Source organism: Ambystoma mexicanum, chromosome 2p (genome assembly GCF_040938575.1).
Source record: "Ambystoma mexicanum isolate Mex_15411 chromosome 2p, UKY_AmexF1_1, whole genome shotgun sequence".
NCBI classification, from domain to species: Eukaryota; Metazoa; Chordata; class Amphibia; order Caudata; family Ambystomatidae; genus Ambystoma; species Ambystoma mexicanum.
Window position 1 is genome coordinate 1,172,150,717 of NC_090923.1, and position 23,455 is coordinate 1,172,174,171.

A 23,455-nucleotide genomic window follows, 5' to 3' on the forward strand; every position below is an offset into this window, starting at 1 on the left:
ACCCCGGAATTTACACTGTAGCCAGATATTGTTCTGCACTACCCATTCCCAAATTTGGATGCCACGATTCACAAGATGGGGAGCCCTGGTGCCTTCCTGTTTGTTCACATAGAACAGAAATGCTTTCAACGCCAGAAACACTGCCAAGAGCTTGAGGTAATTAATACGAGACAGCCTGTCCTGAGGGGTCCATAGGTTCAAAACCTCCAGATGATGCAACGCAGCCCCCAGCCCAGAAGGGATGAGTCCGTTATTGTGACTTGCAGTGCTGAACTTAGACCAAAGGGCAGGCCTCGATATTGGAAATGTTTCAGCCCTACTGAGAAGCGAAGGAATTTGTGAATATGCAGGTAAGCATCCTGGAGAGCTACCACCCTGAGTCAATCACCCTTCAGAAGGGAGGATCTGATCTGGTTGGGTGTGATCATCTTGAATTACTCTTCAGGAAAGGGAAAGGTTGAAGTTGGACAGGTCTAGGATAGCGCGCAAGTCAGCCTGGTTGGGTTTGGGCACTGAACAGATGGGAATAAAATCCCTCCCCTTGTTCCGACTGAGGGACACAATCCACCGCCCGACATCCAGGAGCTTCTGCACCTCGGCCCTGAGAGAAGGAGACCCTGTCTGTTGTTAAGTGGGGTGAGAAGGAGTATCTGGAAGAGGTAGCCAAAAGCCCGCTGGGCGACCGACAAAACCCACCGTCGTCTGTTATGGTCCTCCACTCCTCCAGATGAGAAAAAATCCGTCCTCCCACAAGAGACTTGTGGGACCAATGAAAAACATAATTTTGTAGATTTATCAGAGGCAAGGGCACCTGTAGCCGAAGAGGAAGCTGAGGACTGGGAGATAAACTGCCCGCCTTGTCTCCGCTGTTTGCGCTGAGGCCCACTGGAGGGATTATCGGCCTGGCATACTCTTCTGAACCTGAAACCCGAAAAGGATCTTGATCGGGATACCGATTTGTGAGTATAGGACATTTTAGTCGGGGCAGGGTTTGCTAAAACAGACAATGACTTGGCTGTCAGCTGACTTTTTTATTTTTCAGTTCCTCATCAGTGGAGGAGTGGAAAAGATCTTTTCCCTCAAAGCGAAGGTCAAGCACTTTCTCTTGGACCTCCCTTGAAAACTTTGTAGCATGGATCCACGCCTGTCGGGAAACATTAACCCCAATCCTAGGGCCCCGGGCTAAAGTGTCCATATGATAGGCTGTAGCCTCAAGCAGACCCTGAGCCAACACCCTAGCATCAGACAGGCCTTCCTTGAAGTCCTCCAGCTTGTCTTGAGGAGTAGTCTTAAAATTCCAACAATTCCTTCCATAACTTGAGGTTGACTGCCGCAAGCATGACCTCCACGTTTCCTGCCGTAGTGGAAGCCCCATATTGGCCAAAACATTTTTCCCCATTGAGGATCTTGTCTTTAGACAAGACCTGTGAAGCGGTGGTGGAGGAAGGCGGCTTAGATTGAAGCGTAGCCCCTGCCACTACCGTAGAGGAAGGAGGAGGACAGGAAGCAAAAGAGAAAATGTCCTCTGCTGACTGGAGTGTATGGCAAGCGTCAATTATTTTGTTAAAGTGATGCCTGGGATGGGGTTTTTCCCACATTTTGCAGCCTTCTGTGAGCACGTCTTTTTGCAAAAAAGAAGACCTGAGCGCTCGTGTGACTTTAAGGTCAGGGCTGGGGGATCCAGAGTTGGAATTACTAGCAACGCCATAAAATCCAAGACCCTGTCATGAAATGCTCTGATAGAAAGGGGCGGGTCCTCATTATCTTCGTCCATCTGCCCTGTGTCTTTTTTGGTGGGGAACTGAAGGCTGTTTCCAAAAGATGTGGTGTATCAGGCCCCTTACGCTCAGGTGGCTGCACAACAGGAGTTGGCAGCATGAGCGAAAGTGGAGGCACTGGAGGTGTAGGCCCCGCTGGAAGCGGAGGAGGCAATCGCGGTGCCTGATCAGGCAATTAAGGAGCGGGCTGAGGCTAGAGAGGCTTAGGATACATATCCTTGAAGAGATCCGATGAATGCATATTTTAGGGATCATAGTGCATGAGGCCCTGAATTTGTCAAAGAACGCATCCTCCGGGTAAGGCCCAAGCTGAGGAGTGGGTAATAGCCAATCCAAAAGACAGTATCCCCACAACTCCATTGAAGTAGGCTGCCACGATGGTCCGCCCCTGGCTGGATCTACATAATGCAGAGGATCAGACGTTCGTGGAAGCGCAACTATTTGCAGCAGAGGAAATCTCAAGCGCCTGTAAGCCGAAAAGGATTTCTGCTATCCAGTCTGGGCAATGAAAAGGGCAGCTTGGTGCAGATCCCCCTGACAGTTAAAAATTTGGAGGGACCCTACAAAACGGCCGCCTCCGACTGCGTAGGTTGGGCTGCCATTTTGTCACTCTGAGGAGAACTGCATCACAGGTCTATGTAAATGGCATTGTCACCACAAGATTTATAGGATCTTTTGAGTCAGTTTTAGCCTCTGTGTGGGAACCTTGGCAGAGCCAGTACGGAAAGACTTAGGACTTTTGCTCATCTTCTTTGCCACGCTCACCAGCAGGACCAGTATGGAGTTCAGCCCCTTTGAGGGGAAACGCAGGCTGACGCCTGGTGTCAAGACCCTCAGAATGGGGACCCTCAGTTCGGCTCATTTTCTTTTTAGCCCCCATTTGGGGACCCTCTGGAGCAACCCCAGTACTTGTAGCCCCTTTCCTGGGAACCTCAAGAAAAATCCTGGTATGTTTAGCCCTGATTCAGGGGTCCTCGGAGGTGATCCCGGTACCCTTAGCCCCCAGAAGGAGAACGTCAGAGGCTACTCCAGTATCCAGGTTAGATCCCTTTCGAGATACCTCAGGGCGAATTCTGGTAAGGCTAGAGCCTTTCAAGCCCCTTCCCAGCACTGGACGACCCCGGGAAGGAGTCAACTGGCTGGGGTCCGCTAAAAAGTAACTAACTTATCGGACGATTCCTCTTCTCGTCGATGAACTGTTGAAGGTGAGCTGGAGGTAACCGCTGGAACACATCCCCATCTGACAAGCCTACGCTGAAGGGCCCAAACGGATAGAGAGTCGCAGTAAAGACAGGAATTCCACCGATGTTTCGGGCCTAAGCACTCAAGGCAAAGAATGAGGATACGCACGCCCCCGCGAAGAGACGCTTGCAAGAAGAACAAGACACAAAACACTGTTGCTCTGGCATCGATGGAGATGAAGATGACCGCGGAACCAGAGCAGGTCTAGTTGAAGGACACGATGGGAAAAAGAAATCCACACGATGCAAATGCGTCCAACCTCGACGAGAAAAGGACTGAAGGGCAATGCGCTGGGCGGGCGGGACTCAGGAAGGCAGGGCTGCAGCGATGAGCGGTGGACCCATGTAAAAATAAAAACAAATCTTTTTTGATACTTCAAAAAGTGCTCTGGTCCCGTCCCGCAGAACGGAATGTCTGAAAAATATGGACGAAAGGGAGAGTATAAATGCCGTCTCTCCAGCTCACCCCAGTCACTTGTGTCTTCTGTGCCTTCCTTCAATAACCACAACACAGGTGATCCTATTACAAAAAATTGAAAAACATTTCCTTGGGGAGGGGATCACAGAAGGACTGGAGATTGGAAGAGGCGAGTTAGATGACATCAGTAAAGGACAAGATTAAGTACTTTGGTGTATGCATTTCCAAGGACGTATCCCAGTTATATGAAGTTAACTACACCCTGCATGTGGGGTTCGTTGAAGAGATTTGTTTACATGGGGAAAGGAATCAATTTCCTGATTTGGGTGAATGTCAGCCCTCAAAAGGAATCCATTACTGCATCAGTTATTCGGGTTTACAAAGTTTCCATTCATGAACCCTAAATCTAGGTTCAGAGCATGAAACAGTGCTATTTTGTTCTTTGTACAGTCGAAAAATACGGAACATATTGCACACCAGGTCCCTTTACTGCCCACAGAGAACCAGATATTCAAGAGTCATTTTAAAGCAACTCGGTAAAGAGTCTTGGTAGATTTCATGTGATAGGAAGGAGGCCAAATATTAGATGAAGTTGGAGGACTATTGCACTGCTCCCTGTCAAGCGAGATACTATCTTTGGGCTCTTAAGTCTTCCATGGCCACGGGCGCTGGGTGAACATCGTTTTAAGGGTATTGTGGGAACATAGGTCTGATGAGAGAGGGAATAAAGGGCCGTCTACTTTGACAACTCAATCAACCGCTCTCTGGGGCCCAACATTCTCGCTGGGGAAAATTGATCCACGCAAAATACAAGATTGGGTGGTTTTGGATTTGGAAACCATAAGACAACCTTTTGAAGAGCATATACTCAAGACCATAACGGAACATCAAGAGACAGTTGGGGGAGGAAGTAAGGGATTTCCTGAATCTCTAAATGAAAGGTATGGCAAAGCAGTCTGCATGTTTGGATAAGGTACATGAGGAATAGTCATTTTGAATTAATACAGGACCAGTCGACCACTAGGAAAAGCAAGGAATTTATAAAACAAATATTCCATCTCTGGGTAATGAATTTAAAACTGAATGGGAGAGGATCTGGGTAAAGCATCACAAGACAAACCGTAGAGCAAGATATTTTAATCTATTTTGAAGGTTGCAGACGTTGCACAAATCAATCAGTGCTATGTTGAGGGTAGGATAAATGTTTTTGGCGCAGGTGTAGAAGAGTCGCTCTCTCCCTTCAAAGCAGGAATGGCTAAAATGTGCAGGGAGAGGATGGAAAAACAGTAATAATCTGGTTGGACAAGGTGGGATGTCAGTGTCCTCTGGGGATGTTGGTTACCTGCTTCCTTCTCGATATGAGAGTACAGAACTGGGGAGAGCGTGGGAACGAGATCATCAGCTAGGAGTGGAAATTTATGGTGGCTTTCTGGGACTTAGGACAAGTGACCTTTTTTGCTCTCATTACTGTTCCATCTAGTGTGCTTTCCTCTTCACTTTTGATGTTACCGAGGCTGAAACAGGGGGGCAGGGTCGCCGCATTGCTTATTTTGATATGCATTTCTGAATAGGACTTACATTACCTCTAGTTGCTCTTGGATATTGCATTTCTTTTTTCAACAGTAGGGTTGGAGATCGGGAATGATCTTTGGGTTACGGTTTCGCCAAGATAGCAGTGCTTTTCTGTGCATTTTCTACTATAAAACCCCACGAATATTTATGGGGCAAAAAAAAGAAAATGGGACAGACCAAGAACATGAAGACCAACACCCAGTGCCAGATGCCTAATATGGTCTAACGAATTATGGTATTGCAATACAAATACTTGTTCCACCAATTGTCCAGCCATAGAGACACAAGACGAAGTGCATGCATGCCGGTAACCACAAAATACTAGTCCTAGAAAGCATAACAACAAAAGCCTGGTTGCCCTGGCACAGGTCGTGGGAAACCAGACTGAACTGGGAAGCAAGGGGTGAAGAAGAAAAAAAGTAATGGAGGAAAAAAGACCAAAGAACAGGAAAAACGTGCAGGATCAATCCAGTCCCAACCCAGTGGAGAAAATGACTGAAGAGCGAAGCTTGTGGGGGTAGGCCATGGCCACACGGTAAAATAAAAGGACACAAATTGTACTGCAAAAAAACTCCAGTTCCATCCATGTAGAATGGAATACCGATAAATAGGAGTAATAAGGGAAAAACGCAACTGCAGCAAATTAAAGGGTGAACCAACTAAAATAAAAATCTGCAGGAGCCCCTCTGCTCGGAGGGTCTACTGGAGTTTAATTATTAGAAAAGATCTCCAACTCTACACAAATCACTGTCAACTCAACCTTTAAGGCCTAAAATATATGTCTATGCAATCTTCCAACCCGTACACATCACTGACCATACATCCACAAATGTGAAAAGCTGAGCAAACCACATGGCCATGCCGTGAAAATTAGACGCGAGTTAGAATCATTGTTATGTTTTAAGTCCTGTCACCCAAAGGATAGAAAAGGGGAAGACAGTTTTGGCAGAATTGTGGCACCTTAAACATTTTCATGCAAAACAGTTTTCGGATTGCAAGAAAGACAATAAGGAAGCAACCCCACATGTTTGGATAGAAGCATCCAACCAAACAGCACAGTTATCGAAGATCTTGCTCTAATCATTCCTCCATATTAGGATGTAAGAGTAGTTGTATTGCAAAAATTCATGAGGAAAAAATTGAGGCAACAATGGACAATCCAACTAAACATATCAAAAGTAAACACTTCTGGCACTGACCTGCAGTTCACACCAGGCGACTTCCACCCAGGTTTCGGTGTCTAGCCCTTTAAAGACAGTTTTGAATGCTCCACGTCCAAGCTCTATATCAAACTTCAGAAAACGGCCACCGGGAGAGGTTGCAACAGCCTTCATTTCAGCCTCTTCCTCCATCTCTTTCTCATTCTTCTGCCTGAGGGAGTCCTTTTCCGCTTCGGAGAGAACCTTGGCACTAGAGTCAACCTTCCCTGCAAGCCCTAAAGACTCCACAGTGAGTAAGCCATCACCCTTCTGGCTGACCATCTGCTCTCGCTCATCCTTCAGCGATGGCTCAACCAGTTTGTCATCCTCAGCAATGTCCACACTCTTGCGGAAAAATCGTTTCCTTTCAGTGATTTCCTTAGCAACAGAAACACGACCCCTCTCTTCTGTCCCCGTCGTAATCGTCATGGGCACGTCCTTGGAAGGCAGTCTGCTCGGCAGTGAGGCTTCATCCGGTTTTTCAGAGTCCTCTGTGCTGGCCGGCTCTCCAGAGTCCGTTGCCATTATGAACCCCTTTGCACTTAGGAAGTCTTTAGTCCTGTTCTATCCTTTCAAAGGTTCATCACAGGTTCAATGCAGCGTCGCCTGTCAACATTCTCCAGTCAAGACACCACAGAGGGGATCCTTGCAGTAATCTGCAACAGAAAATTGTGTTGATAAAATGGCACAAAATTAAATGTAGCATTAAAACAAATATATGAATATTCTTTCTCACAGAACTGACAAACCGTATAGGTTCACTCAGTCTAGCAGACAGCCGGTATAGGTTGGCATGGACAGCCGAAATTTCAGCTGCCTGGTGCAACTAGCGAACAAGTGTCCGACTACATTAAAAGCTGCAAAGCACCCAGTTTCAGTTAAATGTTATTTTGATTTCACCCTACAGGAATACAGGCCCATACTTGCCCAGTACTAAGAAACATGCCCTATTATGAACGTGACAAGCCATCAGCTTTTCATTAAAAACTCACACTGCCAAGTGTGCATTCAGCATTGTACAGCAAGAGAAAGATGTGTAAAATGGCAAATCTCACCAGCTCACTGAACACTGCTAGAAGCATCACAGGATTGCTGCATGGTGTCCTTCAACAGGAAACCCTTTCCATATAGCAAGGCATTGTGCTAGGTTGTTTTTTGCAGAGAACCGAGGGACTACTGTTCAAGAGCACAGAAGAACAAATTACTTACCCCAGGTATGTTCTTTCGATTGGATGTTCCTCCCACGTATTCCTCTTATGATCTCTGCTTTACCGTCACCTGTTTGGGAGAAAGAAAATCTTGGTAGAGGGCGTCTCGAGCAGGACGTCACAGACAGTATATATAGCACGCACTGCGCCAGTTACTTCAGTTCCTACTCCCCTTCCCACACCTCAGGTATCAGAACACCTGTCTTCGCGAAGTCCAAATATCAGGCACTTAAGAAAGAAACACAGGGTAGGATGGGAGCGTTGATGAGGAATACGTGAGAGGAACATCCAGTCGAAAAAACATTACTTACCAAGGGTAAGTAATTTGTTTATCCTCCCATGCATTCCTCATTTTATGATACACTTCCAAAGCAGTACTGTGTTGGAGGTGATTAAGAATTTATCATTTGTCATTAATGCTGTGAAGCACAGCTTTCCTGAATCTGCTTCCTGTCCTGACGCAGAATCCAAACAGTCATATTTTGCAAAGGTCTGCAAAGCAGACCAAGTGCTGCCGCACAAATATCTTGCACCGGCACCCCTCTCTGTAAAGCTGAGGAAGTGTCCACACCCCTTGTCGAGTGTGCACTCAAGCCCACCGGAACGTCCTTTCCGGCTAAGTTATAGCATTCAGTGATGCAAAGAATTATCCAATGGGATAGTCTTTTGTCACTGCCAAGCCTAGTCTTTGACCAGTGTACCCAATAAACAACTGGCCATCTTGCCTCACTTTAGCCTTTTTAGAGATGTATAAGCTTAAAGCCTTTTTGGGGTCAAGGCGATAAAGTCTCTCCTCCTCCTTACCAGGGAGAGGTGGCGGGTAAAATGCTGGTAGGACTATTTTCTGAGAGGTGAAATTCTGATACCACCTTTGGGAGAACGGCGGCACAGGCTCTTAAGACTTTCTCCTTGAAGGTGGTAAACTGCGGTTTGCACGGCAGAGCCTGCAATTCGCTCACTCTGCATGCTGAAGTTATGGTCACAATGAAAACTCTCTTCAAAGTTAACATCCTGAGAGGACAAGAATAACGCTTCTCAAAAGGAGCACATATAAGACATTTCACAACCAAGTTCAAATCCCAAACGGCAACGACAAAGGGGACCATAGGAACACATTAGTGTGCCCTTTCAAGAATTGCACAACAGGTATTTGGCAATAAGATGGATAGCGCCGCCAAGTACCCTTTCACAGTCCCATCCTGGAGCCCCAGATTGGCTAGAGGCAGCAAGAAAGATAACATGGCTGTGTCACACAGAACAGGATACCCATTCTTATCTCTGCACCAGCTGTAAAACATATTCCAACTGCAGCGATACAGAGATTTTATTGCTGGTCCTCTGGCTGAAAGCAACACCTTCAACAAATCTTCCGGGAGGTCCGAATACATGCATCTCAACCTGGCATGAAGTTTGTGAGTCTTGACCTCTGCATGGAGATTCCGACCTCCCTCTTGTAAGAGAAGGCGCATTCTTGTCAGAAGACAAATTGGAGGGCAGATGGGCATGTCCAGAAGGTTGGGGTAGCACGTCCTCCTTGCCCAATCCGAAGCAATCAGGATCATGGTTTTCCTGAACTTTCTCAACCTCCTGATAACATGAGGAATGACGGGGTCTAGAGGAAACGTGTACAGGAGTGGAAACTCCCAGTCCTCTACGAACGCATTCCTAGAGCTCCTCTCGGGAGGAAATTCCCTGCAGCAGAACAGCTCGCACTTCCTGTTGACACCGGACACCAACAAATACACTGGAGGGGTTTCCCAAATGGTGAAGATCTCTTGAGGGACTTTCTGAGCTAGTTCTAACTCGTGGGAGACTCTGCTCTGTCTCCACAGAGCGTTAGCCGCTGTGTTCTCCTCTCCGGCTAAATGAACTGGCGACAGGGAGATTCCTTCTTGAAGAGCCCAGAGCTGCATTGCCTCTCTGCACAGTGGTAGTGACCCTACACCTCCGGTATGGAGGTAGTAAATGGCCACTGTAGTGCCGGAGAGGGCAGAAAGGCCATCAGCGCTAGTCCAATTGCCCTCAGCTCCAAAAGATTGCTATGTAGTTTGGACTCCGATGGAGGCCAACGATCACTGATGGTCAAATCTTTGGCGTGAGGGAGGTGTCCTGAACTACGGTTATCTCTGGCCAAGGTTGCTAGAAAGGTTCCCCTTTCAGATTCTCTTTGCAGGCCACACCACAGGCCATACTGCGCGACCTTGCTCAGGACCTGAAGAAGGGCTGTCATCCTGCCTGAAAATAGACCACTGGAATCTGAGGGCGCATTGGAGGGGTCTCATTCTCAGGCAATCCTCTGGCACCAGAAACGTGCAGGAGGCCATGAGGCCAAGCAACCTAAAAAAAGAAAAATAATTAAAAAAAAGAAATCTAAGGCCGGAAGACATCGGCCATTATGGAACTTTGACAACCATCTGCTGAATATGTTGAGCCCTCAACTCGGGTAGCGAGCCTCTCAGAGGAAGCATCTAGGACTGCTCCAATGATTTGAAGTTTTTGAGATGGTATCGTATGGGACTTCTTCAAATTGAAGGAGAAGCCCAACCTGTGGAGAGAGGAGCAGGTGATGCTGAGATGTTTTAAGACCTGTTCGGGAGAACCTGCACTGATCGGCCAATCGTTCAGATCAGGGTAGATGCAAACCCCTTCCTCTCCTGAGACTTGTTGTCACCACCGCCATCAACTTGGTGAAAGCCCTTAGGGCTGAGGCGAGTCCTAATGGCAGAACTCTAAACCGATATGAAAATTGCCAATGGCGAACCTCAGGTACTTCCTGTGTTTGTGATGAATTGGCACATGCAATTAAGCATCCTGAAAGTCTAATGATCCCATCCAGTCCTGAAGCTGGAAGGCCTGAAGGAGCCGAGAAAGAGTAACCATTTTGAACTTGTCCTTCCTTAGGAACTTCAAGTATCTCAAGTCCAAAATGGGTCGCAGTCCACCAGCCTTCTTGGGGATCCAAAAAGCATGGGGCGTACCCCCCCCCCCCAGTTCCTCTCAGTCACAGGTACCGGTTCTATGGCACCTTTCTCCAGCAGGATGGCGATCTTCTGCAAGAGGAGGGGATCCGGAGTTTTGAGGGTGTGGCTTCCTGGTGGATGATCCAGAGGCCTTTTTAAGAAAGGAAGGAAGCAACCCTGGGTTATTGTTTGTAAGGCCTAAGCATCAGAGGTAATGCCCCGCCATTCTTCCAGATGCTGACTGAGCATGCTCCCCACCGCAGTCCTGTGGACTAAGGCATCAGAGAGGTTTTGGGCCAGCTGTGGCAGCGGCCGAGGGTAAGGCCGCTGCAGCCTAAGGGCACATCGTACCTCGATTTAGTCAATCTCAAGGGAATTTTCTTTGGCCTCTCAGACTGGCTTGACCCCTCGCTCTTCCAGAGGAAGTGTAGTAACGAAAGGGCCAACCCTCTCCATCCCTGAGAAGTTGGATGGTAAGACTGAGGCTGCCTTATTGCGCACTTTATGACTTGGCACCTACTTTTGATGTCTGAAGTTTCTCTAAAATTTCACCAGACTTGTTGCCAAAAGGCATGTTGAGAAGTCTGGAATGAACGTCTGGTACAAAATCAGACTTGCGTAACCACGCAAATCTGCTCGTTACTGTGCTAGCTGCGGTTGTAGGTCAAATGATCGAATCTAAAGGGTCGACAGGTCAAATGGTCGACACCAAAATGTTGACAGGTCAAATGATCGAAAAATTTTTTTTCTTTTTTCACATTTGTTTTGGGGGGGTCCCTGGGTTTCCCCCCCCCCCCCCCCCCCCCCCCAACCCTTTTTTTTGTTGCTAAAAACCACTTTTTTCCCTAAACAAAAACCTAAAAAAAATATATATATATAACTAAAAAAAAAATTAGATCATTTAACCTGTCGACCAAATTGTGTCGACCTTTTGACTGTCGACCCTTTGTCGACCATTTGACTAGACAGCGCTAGCCGCCATTGCCCTACCGACTCGGTCAGCAGAGTCAAGGCACGACTGTAGGGGCTCGCACACTGCGTCTTGGCCATCCTTAGAGTAAGGAATCCATCACTTTCCTCTCCCTCACGTATATGCCAGCTGCCATTGATCTACAATGAGAGCGCATAAGCTATTTAACAATTTAAGGGCCATGCTGGCCAAAAATAACCTTTTTGCCAGGGTGTCAAACCACTAATCGTCCCTATCGGGAGGGTTAATAGGATAGCTGCTGGCGTGAATGTGGCAACTTGCACAACCAAACTCGCAGGTGTAGGATGCTTTAAGAGGAAGTCTGGATCAACACTAGATTGTTTATATTACTTTGTCAGGGATTTATTAACATCTGGGTTAGTGTTGGGCGACTCCCTTTTGTGGACCGTTGTCCAATTAATTTTTATGGTCATCCTGCTGATCCACAGTAGCATGTCTCGCCCACCCAAGGTATTCCGTGACCCTATTCGTTAGCTGTCTATATGATACTTCAGCATGTTCATCTGGGTCAGGTGTAGCAAAATCAACCTCAGGGGAGATGTCCAGACCACTTGCACTCCAATTTGTCATACAGATTCTCCATTCTGGACTCTGACACCAGAGCCTTTGGAACATTTGGTGTTCCAAATTCTAGGCTAAATGGTGGTGTGTCCTCATCTGTGGTCTCAACCTCCACAAAAATGACTTGCAGAAGTCTTTTTGGGCAAGGGCTTAAAGCGCTTTTTAATTCCCATTGATGGCTTTGACGTCAATGGTTTTACCTTCAATGGACTCTACCCATGATTTGAACGAGCCACTGAAGGAAGAGAAGTAGGCCTCTCCTCGACCAGAGGCCTCAGGGGGATGCAGGGGGCGGGCCAACTGTTTTTCAGCTCGAGGGCATGCAAGATTCTTCTCCTTTGACGCCTTATAGGCTTTTGAAGGTACAACAGGGTCCTGGCCCGTAAGGGTTTTCCCCTCGAAGGGGCAGGAGCCGCCTTCTCAAATATTTTAATTATCTCTAGACAAAACGTCTCCCACTCAGCCTTCGTAGCTGATCTACCTGGGCAGGACTGTAGAAACAAAACCTAAGAAGGTACCCACGCCGTAGGCAGTCCTAATTTCTGGCAGTTATTTAAATTATATCTCCAGAGTAATATAACAAGGAATGTGCTTTGAAAAAAAGTCACATAAAAGGGACCAAAGAAAAAGTAATTACAGTACAATAATGAATTTAATATGTAACACTTAATATTCAGATCACTTTTTACAAAGATTAGATGAAAATATTTTAAGAAAAAAGGGAACATGAAATAAAATATATACATAAATTCACAAAATAATATATTCATCAATTCATCAATATATTCATCAAGAGAGATATTAAACAAACAACTGAATTTATGTAATTGGCAGACAATTACATAAATTCAGTTGTTTGTTTAATATCTCTCCATACTTATCAGGGTCATTTTTCAAATACCCTGATAAGTATTTGTGTAGGAACAAATGGTTTCCTACCAGGATTGTTTCTCAATTAAGTTGTAGAATATTTATCCGAAATGTACTTGATGAATATATTGTTTTGTGAATTTATGTATATATTATGAATGTTTTATTTCATGTTCCCTTTTTTATTCTCCAAATATTTTCATCTAATCTTTGTAAAAAGTGATCTGAATATCAAGTGTGTGTTACATATTAAATTCATTATTGTACTGTAATGACTTTCTTTGGTCCCTTTTTGTGGGACTTTTTTTCAAAGCACATTCCTTGTTATATTACTCTGGAGATCTAATTTAAATAACTGTCAGAAATTAGGACTGCCTACGGCGTGGGTACCTTCTTAGGTTTTGTTTCTACATTTTATCCAGCCCCCACTCACGCCTGCACGAACGGGCATCCCTATTGTTCGTATAACTACCTGGGCAGGACACCTTGCTGTCGGGAGAGGAATTTGAGGATGACGACTGACACCTTAGATCTTTTTCAGGAAGACTAGTGACGAGAGTCGCTTCGAGAGCACTTTCTCAGAGGAGACTCACCCCTCAAACTTTGCTTGTCAGAGGATCTTGTTCGACGGCGTCAATGGAGATTTAAGGGGTGGGCCTACCCGCAGCAAATTTCCCCTTTCTTTCCTTCAATGCCTTTCCTGTCATCGACTGACGGGAGCTGCAGTTTGCCGTCTGTTGATCGATCCCGATACCCCAGAGGCAAACACAGTGGTGACATCTTGGCACCACAATCCACGCACTTCTTAATCCCAGTCTTTGGCGTCAACATTATGCAGCAATAGTCTAGATTTCACAAAAATCGCACCGTATCCAGAGCGAAGTCAGTGGGGAAAACGGAACTGAAGTAACAGGCACAGTGTGTGCTATAAAGACAGTAGGTGACATGCTCGAGTGCGGACAGAGGCCATCAAGGGACAGAGTCGACGACATGCTGTAACGCTCACCTGGTATCCACGGGGACGTCACTCAGCATGTTCTGACCGTTTACGACCTCAAACCCTTCCCTGGAGGCTATTCGACTGGAGACTGGGCCTGAAACACAGGATTGGTAGAGTTTAACTCCCTATTGTCTCGGTGTGCTTGAACCCCTTCTTCCCAGGGGTCCAACCCTTCCCTTTGATCCACAGCTCACCTTGTTTTTTTTGGATAGTGTGCTCTCCGTCCTGGTTTCAGCGCAGGGGCACGTTGATTGATGCGGGCTTGTTGCTGCCTAGTTACTTCACTAGGAAGAGTCCCACAGGTAAGTATAATGAGTCTTTTGAACAGTTCACTAACTTCGTTCCTTTCCTTCCTTAGATGATGGCCGGCGTCCGGGGATGGCTGCGTGCTGCTGAGATGAGTAGAGCTGAAGGTGAGTGAAAGCGCGATGCACCCCTTTCGTATTTGCATAAACCGAGTTATTTTTCTGTGTCTTTTAGGTGCCGCGACATTTACAGCGTGGATGCTGGTTATGAAGAACAAATGCGGTGGGTAAGCGTGGTATGCAGCGCCTCTAGATGTTTTCACGCTAACCTGGAGTGTGTTTTCCCTCTTGCAGATGGATGAGAAGTTCCGGAGACAGAGTTCCCGCAGAGCGGCTGGGATTCAGGTAAGCGTTTGAAGCTCGTACAGTATTTAAAAATAAGCAAAGATTTGCAGAATGCTTACTAATGTCTTTTTTCTGTTCTTTTCCCTTTTCCTTAGGAAGTGGCGTGCCGGGATAGGAATGACACCGCCGAAGATGCCCGCAGAACAGAAGGAGCGATGAATGATGGGCAGAAGCGCCGCAAGGTAAGGCTGTTCCTGACGGTGTTCTTGTAGGAGCTGAGCGCAGAAGAAAGATGCAGGCCTACTGGAGACCGATCCGAACACGGCGAGTGTCACGCTGCAGAAAACGCAAAGCATGTTTCTCAGCCTGGGTGTGGCTTAAACAGTCTCTGGGTATCCCAGGTGCCTCTGGGCTGAACCACACCCAAAAGACTAGACCGCACATGCAGTTCTGGGAACCGAAATACGTGGGGGCATCCATCTTGTCCCCATCAATGCACTACAAGTCCAATCCCCAATGTTATCCTATGGGAGTGAGTGAGTCTGGTGCCACAAGCGCCAAGTCTGACTCCAAGTGGGTCTTTGGAGGGAGAGGCCCTTGAGGGCCATGTAGGTGATCGTGGCCTGGCTCCAGCCTGACATCTTGGAGGGCTGGGGGCATGAGGGGCAGGCATCATGACACATGCTCTACTGAGAAAAAAAATTCCGAAGCAGCCAATGCTGGATGGAGAGATCATAAAATGAGGAATACAAGGGAGGACACAATCCATTCGAATTAGTAATTTTGTAATATAAACATGTGTAATCCAACATCAGAGCTACCTCCTCATTATAGCAATGCTTCCCTACTACACCTGGTTATTGTCTACATTCCTACAGGTCATCTACAAATGTAAAGCATGCCATCCATGGGGTTGCCCGGTCATCCTATGTCCTGAAGAACTTCTGTCTATCCAAAAGAAAGTATACATTCACACAGATCACTCTCTAGAGGTACTTAATGTACCTTGTGCATAGACAGTGTGCAAAAAGCATGAAAATAAAATATTTTCCTTCAAGATCAAGCCCCCACCCGCAAGGTAATCAACACAAGTAGTTATTGACCTAGATCACATCACGGCATGGCACCTGCAGCAGAATACATATCATGAGAGTCTTACAAGAGGTCAAATATGTGGCAAGGAATTCCTGGAATGAATTAACACATAGCAACTCTGAAGGAGGACAAGGCATCAGTCCGAACACTCTACAATAAACCCAAAGATTCGAAAATATTAAATGTGTAGACCAGACTCAGACAACACCAATCTCAAATACTACCTTGTAAAAATACATTTCTCTGAACAGTAGCAGTCTAATATGCAGTTAGAAACTGCTCTCAAGAAGCATATCTGAGAAAGGGCTTTACAGCTGCTCCTACTCCCAGCCAGACGCCCAGCTGCCCGGCATAGTCTATCGTCGGGCCAAAACTACCATCCACAAAAGTGACCAGTGGTTTGCATTTGGACAATTATGCTCCTTGAGGAACTTCTGCATTTACAACTACACAGAAGATCAGAGTAACAAACATAACCCGCGATGGACTAGCCTAGTGGTCCACAAGATGCCGATTTTGTTGCTACACCAGTTAACTAATTTTGTTTCCTCACTTGCCAAAAAACATTGTCACATTGGGAAACCAAAATATTTAGACCAAACTTGTGTGTGTCCCTTTGGCAAACATAGGGCTCTGGAAACTGGTCACTGGGCATACCCATTAGATAGAACAGGAGAGAGATCATGTTATGACTTCTCTCCCGTTCTAACAATATTTGTCACTTTTGTCATTGCTCTGGTCAAACCACTATGCTGGTTTTTCTACAGTAACAGCACCTTTGCTGACAAGCTGTCAATTCCACCAAGACCCTCGGACATGTATGAAACAAACATCAATCATCCATTTTGGTTTCTTGTGCTGCCAAAAAAATAGAATACCCCCAAAGAACTTCCTATAGCACTTGCCTGCAATAATACCCTACTCCTTGAGGTGTTTACCCCCCCAATAGACTTTACTTTCTATTGAATGGTGCAATTCAAGACCCAGACAAAATCTGCAGTGTATAGACGGTGGCAGAACTCGGATCCTTCTGAAAAGTTGAAACATAAAAATCAGCTAAGTATTTCCACACACGCCACTGTGAAAGCGAAGAACAGCTTCCGTTTGGTTTGCATTTCCTCCCATTAATTATCAAAAGGACATTTGTGGTAGTTTGGGAGCTTATTACCCATGCCTTCTTACATGCAGATACCCCCCCAACCTTCCACCGAGTATGAGAGAGGCACTATTTGGATTAAAAGAATCAACCCTTATCAACACATATGCACTGAAACTGTTTTTGAGCCCGTTCATGGTCGTTCGCCCTATCAGATTTTGAAATGAATGCACTTCTGGAGACTCAAATGGAACCTCGTCCTGTTCAAACTAATACACCTTATGCAACCCTCATATCTGCTCATTTGGTTTGATTCTTTGAGCTATACCTGGTTTCCGATATAGTACTGAAGTGATTAAAACACAATTGCCACCTTTATTAACAGAAACCTATTGTACCACAGATTTCTTTCAACTACTGGTTCATCTTGTTTAATGTTGATGTGAAGCTCCTGGTAGAGGAGTTGCCATACAGCCAACAGACCTGTTGATGCTTCAATCTACATGCACTACATGTGAAGAAAACATTTCAGCCAAATCAAAGCATTGAGTCACTGATTATTTTGGTACTGGACAATCCCTGGATTGCTACCAATGTCAGCACTGTTCCCTACTTGTTCACGCAGACCCTGGCCTAACATCAACAAGCAACACCTTTTAAAACCGTCAATTTTAAGAGCTCAGTCTTTCAGGGCCAGCTCTAGCAGAGTTTAATTTCTCTGAACAATTAGGCAGTCACTGTTCCTCTTTTCAGCTCCAAGTCTCCACCAAATTTAGAGGAGTGACCCAGGGCTCCTTGCAACCGGTGTAACCTGCATATTAAAATAAATTTTTTTATATATTCCCTAACACCCACACCCCAAATATATATTTTTCTAACCCCCTAAAATGGAGTTTTTTCCCATAAAAAAAAAATCAGCAGTAAAAAAACCCGTAAAAAAAACATCCCGCGATTGAAGGACGTACCACATATTTCACCCATGGTCAAGCTATCCAGTCACACTGGTTGCACTTTAACATTTAATGCCGATGGCACACCAGTCCGTTTCAAATTATGGACATACCCAAGTGCAGAGGATCCGAGAATGTTTTGTGGCAATCCAGAACTAGGTGGGCTTTTAAGCTTAAGTTGAATATGGTTAACACTCATGCTAATGGACGACGTGTGCTCCAGGATCCACCCACCCACCCACTGCAAACAGGATAGATGAACAAGTTACTTACCCGTGGTAAAGTTCTTTCGACTGGACGTTCCTCCCACAAAATCCTCATCTTTGATATTCCCATATCCAGCTTGCTGCTTCGGAAAAAATGTTTTCCCCAGTATAGGGCACTGCGCGTCGATGCCTGTCGAGTCGATGTCCCTCAGAGGCTTCCGTCACGTCATCAATGGTATAGGTAGTTGCGTGCAGCGTCCATTGCGCAATTCCATTTTGAAGTGTTAAGTATTGTGCAGGATGAGCTGGTTACTATCCTTAAGCGATCGCAGACTGCAATTACAAGAGAAGTTTTACTGCGGGGAAGGATGGGAGGGGCGATAAGGAATACGCGGGAGGAACATCCAGTCGAAAGAATGTTAACACAGGTAAGTAACTTGTTCTTCGAATGGATTGTGTCCTCCCACGTATTCCTCATCTTTGATAGACTCCCAAAGCAGTAATATATGTAGGAGGAGGGAGTGAAATTGTATTCTTTAAGTATGCACTAAATGCAATACTGCCTTCCCAAATTTAGTTTCTTGGCTAGTGGGGGAATCCAAGCTATAAAATCTTGTAAAGGTGTGTGCAGATGACCATGTGGCAGCTGCACAAATAATAATGTTACTCACCGTAGTGACTACCTTACTCCTACTCCATAGTCCCCTTTCCTCCATACTTATGGGACATTCCTCCGTCCTGTGGGACGGAACCGGAGCACTTTGTAAAAAGCATCACATTTTTCAAAAATGTGTCCTTTTTACGCGGTGTACTGCACGCAGCGCTAACCCTGCCCTCCTTAGCTTCGCCCAGCGCATCGCCCATCAGTCCTTTTCTGTTGCCAGGACTATGACCTTTAAGCAATAACAGGGGAAATGGCAGGCGGGCTTATGGAGGAAAGGGGACTATGGACTAGGAGTAAGGTAGTCACTACGGTGAGTAACTTTATTATACTACGATGTCCCGTGCCCTTTTCTTCTTACTTATGGGAGATTCCCAAGCACTCCTCACAGGAATGACGGGTGGATGGAAACTTCTTACTGAAACAGGTTCCTAAGCACAGCTTGACCGAAATGAGCATCAGCCCTGGAGCTCATGTCCAGATAGTAATGCTAACAAAAAGACGCTGGGGAGGCCCACGTATCCGCTTTCACAATGGTCTCCCAGGGAACACTTTTGGAAGGCAACGGCAGCCGCCTTGCCCCGCACAAGATGAGCACGAATTCCCTTTGGGGCCCGAAGACCCTGAATGGTATTCGCCTCAGAAATACAGGTCGCAATCCACCGGGAGATGGTCGTTTGAGGACGCCTTTCCTTGCGGATTTCCGAAGGTCAAAATGCTGCGAAGAGTTCCTAAGCTCAAATGTTCTGTCCAAATAGACCTTAAGGGCTCTTCGAACATCCAGGCAGTGCAGGACCCTTTCGGCCTCTGAGGCCGGTTCTGGGAAGAATACAGGCAATGAGATTGACCGATTCAAAATGAAAATCAGAGACCACCTTCAGAAGAAAGGCGGGATTCGTTCGCAAGACAACCTTATCCTTATGAAAGCTAAGGAATGATGTTCCGACAAGGCCTGAAGCTCACTTACACGCCTTGAGGAAGTCACAACAATCAAAAAAAGACACTTTCAATGAAAGGTACTTAAAAAGCAACAGTAGCCATGGGCTCTAAAGGTTTATGACAAAGCCGTAAGGACCACATTCAAATCCCACCTTGGATGCACGTTGCGACTAGGAGGAGAAAGATGCATCAGGCCCGCAAAGGGTCTTTTAATGACTGGATTAGACAGCGAAAAAGAGCACTGGTCAGTGAACAAATGAGCGGCACCAGTCGATAAATATGTCCTGCAGGACAAGACATTGATGCCAGACTCTGCCAGATGTGAAACAAAAGACAGGACCATGTCCATAGTAGCCTCCCTGGGGTCCAGCTGCGTGACCAAACACCAGTGACAGAACCGTAGCCATTTGCTCCTATACGGCAATCTTGTTGGGGGCTTCCTGGCCGCTTGAATAATGCGCATGTTATCCACAGACAAATTGAAGCGCTCTAAAGATCTGAACTCAGGCACCAAGCTGCCAAGCTGAATGATTGTGGGGAGGGGTGCCACAGCTGCTGATCGCTCTGGTGAAGCAGGTTGGGGACCAGCTGAAGCTTGAGCAGTGGGCACACCGACAGATGCTGAAGCTCCGAAAATCAAAACCTGGCCGGCCACCAAGCGGCTATGAACAGCAGGGAGCAATTCGCTGTGTTCCTTAGCTTGCAAAACGCCCGATGGATCAGAGGAAGAGGCGGAAAAGCGTAGGCCTTCATGTTGTGCCATGAAATCTCGAGCGCATTCCCCCAGTGAGGAGGAGCCGAGCCCGTTCCAAGAGGCTTCCTGTTTGTAGATGTCGCAAAGAGGTCCACTTCTGGAGTGCCCCAACAGCGAAAAATATCTGAGGGGATCTCTGTGTTCAGTTCCCCACTAGTAGTTGACAATTGCTCGTCGGCTGAGGGCATCTGCAGTGACATTCAGCTGGCCCGGGAAGTGTACTGCTACGATCCAGATACCATGCTGAATGGCCTATTCCCAGATCTGAATGGCAAGATCCACAAGAGGAGACCTAGTACCCTCCTGCTTGTTGATACAGAACATGGACACTGCATTGTCCGTGCGGACACGTATCGCCCTGTTGACAATGTCTGGTTTGAACGCTTTCAGCGTCGGGGATATCGCAAGGAGCTCCAGATAATTTATATGAAGCCGTCTCTCCTGTGACGACCAAAGATCTGAAACCTGAAGATTTTCCAGCGTCGCACCCCAACCCAGAAGGGAGGAATCCGTTGTGACAGTCAATAGTGGGCAAGGGTCCTGAAGGGAGCGCCCACAGACAGACCGCTGAGAAACGACCACCACAAGAGGTCCGCCCCCATGAAAGGTGGCATTATCATTTTGGAATCTGGATCCACTGCTTGGAGCCATGAGCTCCGAAGAGCCATCTGCGTCCACCTCATCTTGAGACGAGCAAGAGGAAGAGCCAGCACGCATGAAGCCATGAGGCCCAGAAGCCGCTGGAACCACCAGGCCGACATGCTATCCGACTGCATAAACACCCGACACGTGGCGAACAGATCTGCCATTCTGTCCCCAGTCAGGTACACTCTGCAATCGATCGTGTTCCAACGAAAACCCAGGAAAATCAAGTCCTGAGAGACCGTCATGGATTATTTCTGCCAGTTCACCGACAGACCAAGGTGGAACAGGAGCTGGAGGAGAGACTGAAGGTTGCGAGGCCTTCAGTGGACAAGGACTGCAGAGCAGCCAATCGTCCAAATATGGACACACATGAATACCCTGTAGCCGAAGATATGCTGAGATGACCAACATCTTCGTAAAGCCACGTGGTGCTGAGCTGAGACCAAACGGGAGCACACGAAACTGGAAATGCTCCTCCCCCATGGAAAACCGTAGGTATTTCCGATGTGAGATCCAAAGGAGGATATGCATATAAGCATCCTGAAGGTCCACCACTATGAGCAAGTCACCCTTCTGTAGAGAAGACCATCTGACAGGGGGTGATCATCTTGTATTTCTCTTGGGGAAGAGAAAGGTTGAACTGGGAAAGGTCTAGGATGGTGCGCTGGCTAGCCTGGTTGGGTGTGGGCACCGTGAACAGACGGCAGTAGAAGCCCTCCCCTCGCTCCCCTAGGGGACCGGGTTCCACCGCCTTGAGATCCAGAAGCTTCTGGACTTCAGCTCTGAGGGAGACCGCCCCCGACTGCTGAAAGGGAGGATTGATGGGTGGGGTAGGGGCAGGGGCAAGCGGAAGCCCACCCGAGCTACTGACAAGACCCACCGGTCCTCTGTGATGGTCTGCCACACCTCCCAGTGAGACGCAATGCGCCCTCCCACCGGGGTCTCGTGCCAGCGCCGAAAACCCACATTTAGCGGGCTTCTTAGAGGTGAGACCCCTAGATCCTGAGAAGGAGGCCGAAGACCGAGACAAAAAACGGCCTCGCTGCTGACGCCGACGGGAGCTTCCAGCTGGAGGATCGAAACTCAGTGTCTTTAGATCTAGAAACCCCCAAAAACCAGAGGAAGACTGAGGCTGCAAAGGCATTCTCTCAGCCCTAAAAGGTGGTTTTACCAGAACGGACAAAGATTTGGCCGTTTGAATGCTGTCGTTAGTTTTAGTCAGCTCTACGTCCGTTGACGAATGGAACAGTTCTTTACCATCAAACGGCAGGTCCAGAAATTTATCCTGAACCTCCTTGGAAAACTTTGTGGCATGAAGCCAAACCTGAGAAGAGGTGTCCACGGCAAGCATGAGGCCCCGAGCCGAGATGTTGACATGATGCGCCGCAGCCTCAAGCATATTTTGCGCCAGGACTCTGGCATCTGACAAGCCCGACTTAAAATCGTACAGCTTGTCCGCAGGAGTGAACTATTCAAATTCGAAAGACCTTTCCACATTTTCATATTTGCCCCTGCTAAAATGAGCTCTGCTTTCGCCTGGCACAACTGTAGGGCCGAATTAGCAAAGATCTTCCTCCCCATAGAGTCAAGCAGCTTGTCCTCTTTGGCCAGAACCTGAGCCGCTGCTGCAGATGACGCTAAAGCCGGTCTGGATTGAAGCGTGGCAGCCGCCACCACTGTAGAGGAAGGAAGTGGGCAAGACGCTAAGGCTACCTCCTCAGAAGTATGAAGCCTTTAACGAGTGTCAATCTTTTTGTTAACGTGCAATCCATAGGGCAAAATGGGAATGGGGAAGGCGCTAATTACGGCATCATAAATTACGGTGCCGTAATTAGCGCCAAGGTCCCTTAGCGGGTTGGACTTTAACTCCTGTAAAAAGCAGGCGTTAAAGTGTGAATCGGGCGTTAAGGGTTTAACGGCGCCGCAGCCTTTTACGGCGCCGTTAACCCCTTAACGCCAGGGTTGCAATGAGGCCCTTTGTCTCAGTTTTGCAAGTCTGCTAATATAAAAACTCAAAGCACGCTTTGGGTCAAGTCTGTGCAATCTTTCTTCCTCTTTGCCCGGATGTGGAGGAGGGTAAAAAGAAGGCACAGTTTTTTTTGGTAATAAGAAACTCCGAAAGCACCTTTGGGAAGAATTTAGGCTTCACTTGCATAACAACTTTATCTTTGTGAAAGACAGTTTGTGGAGGGTTGCAGGATAAAGCCTGTAACTCACTCACCCTTCGGGCAGAAGTTATTGCCACCAAAAAGACTGTTGAGTGTAAAAAATCTCTAAGGGCATAAATGAAGGGGCTCGAAAGGAGTACCCATTAGAAAAATTAAAACCAAAATTCAGATCCCACAGGGCAACTTGAAAAGATTTTGGGTGATAAACATTGGTCAACCCCTTCGAAAATTGAATTACCAAGGGTATTTTAAAGTATGAGGGTTCCTCAGCAGTGCGTTTGAAGATGGACAGTGCTGCCAGTTAACCCTCAATTGTGCCGACCTGGAGTCCTACATTTGCTAAGTGTAAATGAAAAGATAACACCATCGTTGTATTGCATGAAAAAGGGTCAACATTCTTATCTCTACACCAGCTGCAGACCTTTTTCCAACAGAAGCAGTATAGGAGGGTATAGAGATTTGGTTGCTGGGCTTTTGGCCGAAAGCAACCCCTCCATTACGTCATCCGGGAGATCCCAATCTTTGTACCTCAGTCTTTCAGAAATCATGCATA

General features: G+C 46.9%; 1 protein-coding gene across 6 annotated transcripts in view; it reads right to left on the reverse strand.

Moving 5' to 3' along the window:
* WNK3 (WNK lysine deficient protein kinase 3) overlaps positions 1 to 23,455 on the reverse strand; it is a 2,095,067-nt gene that overhangs the window by 1,837,066 nt on the left and 234,546 nt on the right. For all 6 annotated transcript variants that reach the window (XM_069645314.1, XM_069645316.1, XM_069645315.1 and 3 more), the window contains exon 2: positions 6,209 to 6,864. In XM_069645314.1, coding sequence (XP_069501415.1) covers positions 6,209 to 6,733 — 525 coding nt within the window. In that variant the 5' untranslated portion in view covers positions 6,734 to 6,864. The remainder of the gene's footprint in view (positions 1 to 6,208; positions 6,865 to 23,455) is intronic.